Genomic DNA, 6251 nt, shown 5'->3' with positions numbered 1-6251 from the left:
TTTACCAGGATTGAGCCTGTTATAAATACCAGGGCTAAGTTATGGAGAAAGTACCTCTGATCATGTACCAAGTGCCTCTTTCCTCACCACTAAAGCCAGAGTCCATGGAAAAAGGAAAAACACAAATAACAAAACATACGTAAGAAAGGGCTGAAAGTCAGTGGAGTAGAATAGGGTGGGCAGTTTATTAAGCCTGAAGTACCATATACACAACTGAGGGCTTGTTTCTGAGTAAACATTGCAGAGGATCAGGCTGCAAACCTCCCCATAAAAGTAACCTGGGCTGCAATCCTATGTATGCTTTCCTGGGACTAAAGCTTCATTGAACATAATGGGAATTTTGAGTAGGGATGGGGGAGAATTTCTCCCCGAAACTTCAGGGGGCCGAGTGCCAACGCATTCAGTCCTCCGAAGGTTCGGGGAGAAATTCTCCGCCCCCGCCCCCCGGGATGGGACTTACCTTTCACGAATGTCGCTCCCTGCAGCGGGTCCTGGCGGCGGTTCGGCAGGTCTTTGTCGGGCCGGGGGCGGCAGCCGGTCTTTTGACCGGCTGCCACCGCCGCCATTACAAGGAAAAAAAAAAGCCGCCCCTGTGATAGGCTACGTAACGATTAACGTAGCCTATCACGGCTAGATTTGCAAAGTCAGCCGTGATAGGCTACATTAATCGTCACGTAGCCTATCACGGGTGACTTTAAAAAAAAAAAAGCGCGTACGCTAATGGCGGCCCCCATAGGGAGCCGCCATTCGTGTTCCTTATTTGGTTCCTGTAGTCTACGTAAAGATTTACGTAGACTACGGCGAAAATAAGGGCAACGCAAATAGCATTGCCCTTATTTTCGCCGTAGACTACGTAAATCTTTACGTAGACTACAGGGACCAAATAAGGAACGTGAATGGCGGCTCCCTATGGGGGCCGCCATTTGCGTACGTGTTTTTTTTTTTTAAAGTCACCCGTGATAGGCTACGTGACGATTAATGTAGCCTATCACGGCTGACTTTGCAGATCTAGCCGTGATAGGCTATGTAAATCGTTACGTAGCCTATCACAGGGCTTTTTTTTTTACTTTTCTTTTGAAGTTCGCGGCCGGGGAGACGGGGCGCTTCTCCCCGGCCTGAATTTTAGCCGGGAGAGGCGGGAAGCCTCCCCCCGGCCTGAATTTCGGCTGGGCGAGGCGGGAAGACACCCCCCCCCTCGCATGAACTTCGGGGAGAGAAGCGAAGCGCCTCCCCCCCACCGCGAAAAAAGCTGCGAGACCAGGTGAGTGACTTTCGTACATCCCTAATTTTGAGTAGACACACATAGGATTATATAAGTGAGCAGTATTTGTCTCCCCCCCCCTCAGTTTAAAACACAACCAGATTTTTGGGGGTGGGGGGAGCAAGGGAAGGCAACAATCACATGCACACAAAATTTCAAAGAAAAGTCTAACTAATTTATGTAGTTACATGTTACCAACTTGAATAGACTGTTGGGTCCAGAGAATCTACAGTTTATTGTGGAGACGATGGTCTGAGAGAGAGCATCTTGGCCTTCACCTAGATGGTATAGGAAAGGTTCTCCAGAAGGAGGGAATGAACTTTTACTTTTATAAAAGTCTGAGTTCAGTAAAAGCTAGCCCCTTGAGTGATAGTTATTTTGTCCAATAATAAGATAGCCTCCATTTCTGATGCCAGTGGTCTACCCAGCAAATCAGAATGGTTGGACCCTCCTTCCTAATGACTGTAAACTTAAATCTCAAAAGTCACAGCTGGTTTGAACCATTTTAAACTTATTCTGAAAAAAGAATGGCAGTCTTTGGATGCATATTGGCAAACAAGAAGGTGACATAAGCCAATTCAGGTGTCTCAGCTTACCAGACACTCTAGGGGCCACTGCTGAGCTGTATCAGGGTATAGGGGCTTGTCACAGCAACACAGGAAGTTGCCTTATACCAAATCAGGCCACTGCTTCATCTAGCTCAGTACTGCCTGCACAGACCAAGAGTAGGTCTCCAGGGTTTCAGAAAGGAATCTTTCTCAGCCCTACCAGACTGAACCTGGGGTCTTCTGCATGCAAAGCATGTGTTCCAAACTAAGCAACAGCCCCTCCACCAAAATCTATGGGTTGGATCCAGATTTAGGCATATGAAAATTATACTAAATTTAAATATAATAGGACATACCTAACCACAAATGAATCATAAAATGTTTACATTTTTATGAACATTTACACTGTATTTACCAGAAAATAAAGTAAAAATAAAAGGCTTAATTTTGAAGAACTCTCAAGTATATCTTACACTTACTGTAAAGGTAACAGGCATCCCCTCACCTTATTAATAAGAAAATATTTGGGGGCTGTGAAAGACAGTTGAAGCATCTCAAGCGCAACACAGAGAAGATTTGAAAATAAGTTGATATCTTTATTGTTTTACACATCAGCATTTCAATAACCTTCAAAGTAATGGAAGTGTGTTGGGGGAGGGGGGAGACTGAGGCCCATTCTCCAGGCTTTTAACATTTCTTGAAAAATTAAGCCTTGTGCTTGATACTTCTGCAGTTTGGAGCTTCATCCTGACATTGTTTTACTATTAACAAATTTAGCAGGCTTACAGACATACCAACCAACCAACACCTACTGATGTGTTTAATTTGGAGAGCTGGACATAGCCACACACACATACATACACACACACGCATGCACGCGAGCACACACACACACCCTGAATTGAGGATATGGGGGAAAAGTTGTAGTTATATCTTATAAAAGGTGCATGTCCCGGATTTTGTTAACTGTAACATAAAACTGTAAAAGTTTAGCTGGGGGAAATGCTTTCCTCCCACTGGCCTCCTTATCCAATCAGAAAGCAGCCCTGCATCTCCCTCATTTCTGACAACTATTTAGCAACTGAGCTCAGCTAAAGTTTCCAAAAAAGTTAGAATAACTTCCTCTCTCCAAGACCTCAACTTTTTGCACAGCCCGGTCCTTGAAATAAGATCCCTTCAAGAGTCCTGGAAAACGTTTGCTCAGCAAAACCCTTCTGTTTTTCCAAAGGCTGTGTCTCAGGAATTTAAAGCACACTTTTAAAACACACACAGACACCCACCATTTAAGGAGGGGGGAGAATTCCTTTCCCTCCTCCCCTCCTTACAGAAAGAATGGAAGAAAGTTCTAGTTCTCCTGTTTCTCCTGTGGATAGTTTGGGGACCAGTGAAGAGGAGCTGGAGAGGCAGCCAAAGAGATTTGGGAGGAAGAGAAGATACAGTAAGAAGTCCAGTGAAGATGGCAGTCCAAATCCAGGCAAAAGAGGAAAGAAGTCCAGCCCGGGTGCCCAGTCGTATGAGGAACTCCAGAGCCAACGGATTCTTGCTAATGTCCGAGAGAGGCAGAGGACTCAGTCCCTCAATGAAGCTTTTGCAGCCTTAAGAAAAATCATTCCAACGCTGCCTTCAGACAAACTCAGTAAAATCCAGACTCTCAAGCTGGCTGCCAGGTACATAGACTTCCTCTACCAGGTACTACAGAGTGATGAGATGGACAATAAGATGACCAGCTGCAGCTATGTGGCTCATGAGAGGCTCAGTTACGCCTTTTCCGTCTGGAGGATGGAAGGAGCTTGGTCAATGTCTGCCTCACACTAGCCAGCATCAGGGTGAAACCAACACAACTGCCAAAGTGGTAGGTACCTCATTCTTATTGCTCTTTGAACAGCTTGTGTTCGACACTGTACTTCAATGAGAAGGTGGGGGTGGCAAATGATCAATGGGGCAAGGAACATAATGTTGTGATATTGACAGGAGATGTGGGGTCAAAATCTCAGCTCCAGAATGGACTTATTTGGTTGCCTTTAGGCATGTTGCCATTTGCTTAGCCTCAGTTCCCTGTCTGTAAAATGGGAGTGATAGGACTGGTGCATGGCTGAATTTGTAAAGAACCCTTCCTGTCCCCTGTGATCCTGTATGTTAGGAGCCCAATTTTTGGTTTTTTAATCTTATTTCCAAGCTAGGTTCAATATGAAAAAGCCAGTTACTACCCTAGCCATTGTTTGCATGTAATTGTAACAGGAGCTCAAACCAAAGTGAAAGAAAATTTGGTTCAATCAAAATACCTCTAGGAAGACCTTCAGGCTGCAGGTCCAGGCCTTATGACATTAGTTTTTGAATCTTATGTGGGAGAAGTATTACATTTGGCCATATCAGATATAAATGTCTAGGCACAGAGAAATGGGATGCAGGTCTTATTTGAAAGATTTGATCCCACGAAGGAAATGGAAAAACTGAATGCTCCTCAGGTTTGCAGGTCTGTATTTGTTACAAAGGATTTTAAGAGAGAGAAAAAGATAAGAGATACTGTACTACAAGATCTGAAATAGCTGCTAGTAGAATTAGAGGGTGGTGTGCTTTTAAGAGTCTGGGAATAGACGAAGAAAGCAGGCGTTCAATGTTTTTACAGTGTTGTCCTTTTGGGGCAAGTGTGAGGGGCCAGTCCTTCTTTAAACAACCAACTCCATTCTGGTCTTAGTGAGATTTTGTAGATTAAACAGATGTTCAGTATTTGTTTTGCTGGACTATGCCCCTCCCACATTGCATATGAAAGGTAAACATAGAACTAGACCTTTTTGCAAGTTTCTGGTTTGGTTTGCTTCCTTTAACCACAAATAAGTATCATTTACTTGAAGATTTGGTCTTTCTCTAACTTGTTGCCTTCTTCTGGGTTTCCCTTATCCATTTCTAGACAAATTATTCATTTTATCTTCTTTTTAATGGCGTTTAAAAAAAGAATTCAAGATTTTCTGAATTTTATAACTTTGCATTCATTTAAAAGGATATCAGACCCAATATAGCACTTTTCCTCTGCCATGTAAATCATGGTAATATTTCAGATATACTAACGTATGAATGAAATATGTTCAACATTTCATACGCTGTGGAATACAAATAGACAATAAAAATTTTCTTAGTGGGGGGAAATATTATGAAGATATAAGTGTGGGTTGTAAACATATAATGTGGAGTATATATTTTGCAATCTAGAGTACAGCAAATGTGGCAAGAGATACATTCATTATTTGGAAACAAAATTACTTTTGAGTTTCAATCAACAACTATGCTTAAGCATACATCTTTTAGCAGCATTATAGGACTGACAGGTAAAGATCAGAATGTAATTTGCAGTCTATAATATGAATAAGGCAAAGTCCTAGAGACACACAGATTTCTGTCATTACAAAGAAACGACAAAAAAGCAAATTGTAAACCTTTCCAGAAATGTCTGAATACTCATGCTTTATTTGTATTAGAAAAGAGACATTTGAATGTCTTTGTTAAAATTATTTTTCTTAAATATACAAGTGAACACAAATCAATACAATTATTTGAAACAATGGGTCTACCTCAATACCTTTGATATTTCACTTCATAAAAACTATATGTTAATAAGGGATACTTTTGTGTGGCTTTGATTCTGCATGAACTACAAAGAATAATTTAAAATATATTTTCAAACAAAACCTATTGGCTTCTCCTATGTAAATACACGTTGTAAAGCCTAAGCAAGTATAGGGAGGTGGAAAAGATCAGCTTTGTGGGAATCTTCTGCTGTCTTTGCCCAAAGCAGATGTAAAATGTCCCAGACACATACTTTGCTAGAAGTTTAGATTGTGCTTTTATTATTCCATCAGAGAAACAATAAATGTATTATGTCTGCCATTACTTAACAGTCATTTGGCTACAAGCCACATTTTTTTACTCTGAAGAAGTCCCATTAAACTGTACTAGTCCAGAACAAGTAAGCTGTAGATTGCAGCCTTCATTTGTTATCTTCTCTATAACATTCTTAAAAATTGTACATTTGAATATAGGCTAGGCATAATTAAGAGCCAAAATGCATATTTTATCTTCTGTATTTTTACACTTTTAGTTTATAAAACTGAAGACTTTTCCCTAGTGTAAATATGCACCAAGAGGGAAAGAGAGAGAGAAGGCATGCATTATGATACAGTTCATGAATAAATGACTGTGAAAGAATAGTATGGGACCTCTATAAGTATCATACCCTGCCTAAATACAGAGCTGAAAATTATTCTTATCCAAACGAACTTTTCAGAAACACTTTTACACATACTACTGTATTTTAGCATGTTTAGTAGGCGTACTCTACTGGGTGCCTGTTTGAATCCTACCAAGTGTTGGAAATGGCTCTTCTGTTTTAAAATGTATTTCTCACATTAGTAATTATTGCATTTCCCCCCTTAAAGTGGACTTCCCAT

General features: G+C 41.1%; 1 protein-coding gene across 1 annotated transcript; it reads left to right on the top strand.

Annotated features, from left to right (window-relative positions):
• The first annotated feature begins 3141 nt into the window (after nt 1-3141).
• On the top strand, nt 3142-3624 carry TWIST2 (twist family bHLH transcription factor 2). Its single transcript, XM_084830142.1, has one exon. The coding sequence runs from the start codon at nt 3142-3144 to the stop codon at nt 3622-3624; it is 483 nt and encodes a 160-aa protein (XP_084686268.1).
• The last annotated feature ends 2627 nt before the right edge of the window (nt 3625-6251 follow it).

Source organism: Heloderma suspectum, chromosome 1 (assembly GCF_057233095.1).
Source record: "Heloderma suspectum isolate Gila_16-S chromosome 1, 16-S_ref, whole genome shotgun sequence".
NCBI classification, from domain to species: domain Eukaryota; kingdom Metazoa; phylum Chordata; class Lepidosauria; order Squamata; family Helodermatidae; genus Heloderma; species Heloderma suspectum.
This window is presented reverse-complemented; position numbering and strand designations above follow the sequence as displayed.

Coding starts and splice junctions, on each gene's coding strand:
- TWIST2 (XM_084830142.1), top strand. CDS start 3,142: ATGGAAGAAAGTTCTAGTTCTCCTGTTTCTCCTGTGGATAGTTTGGGG.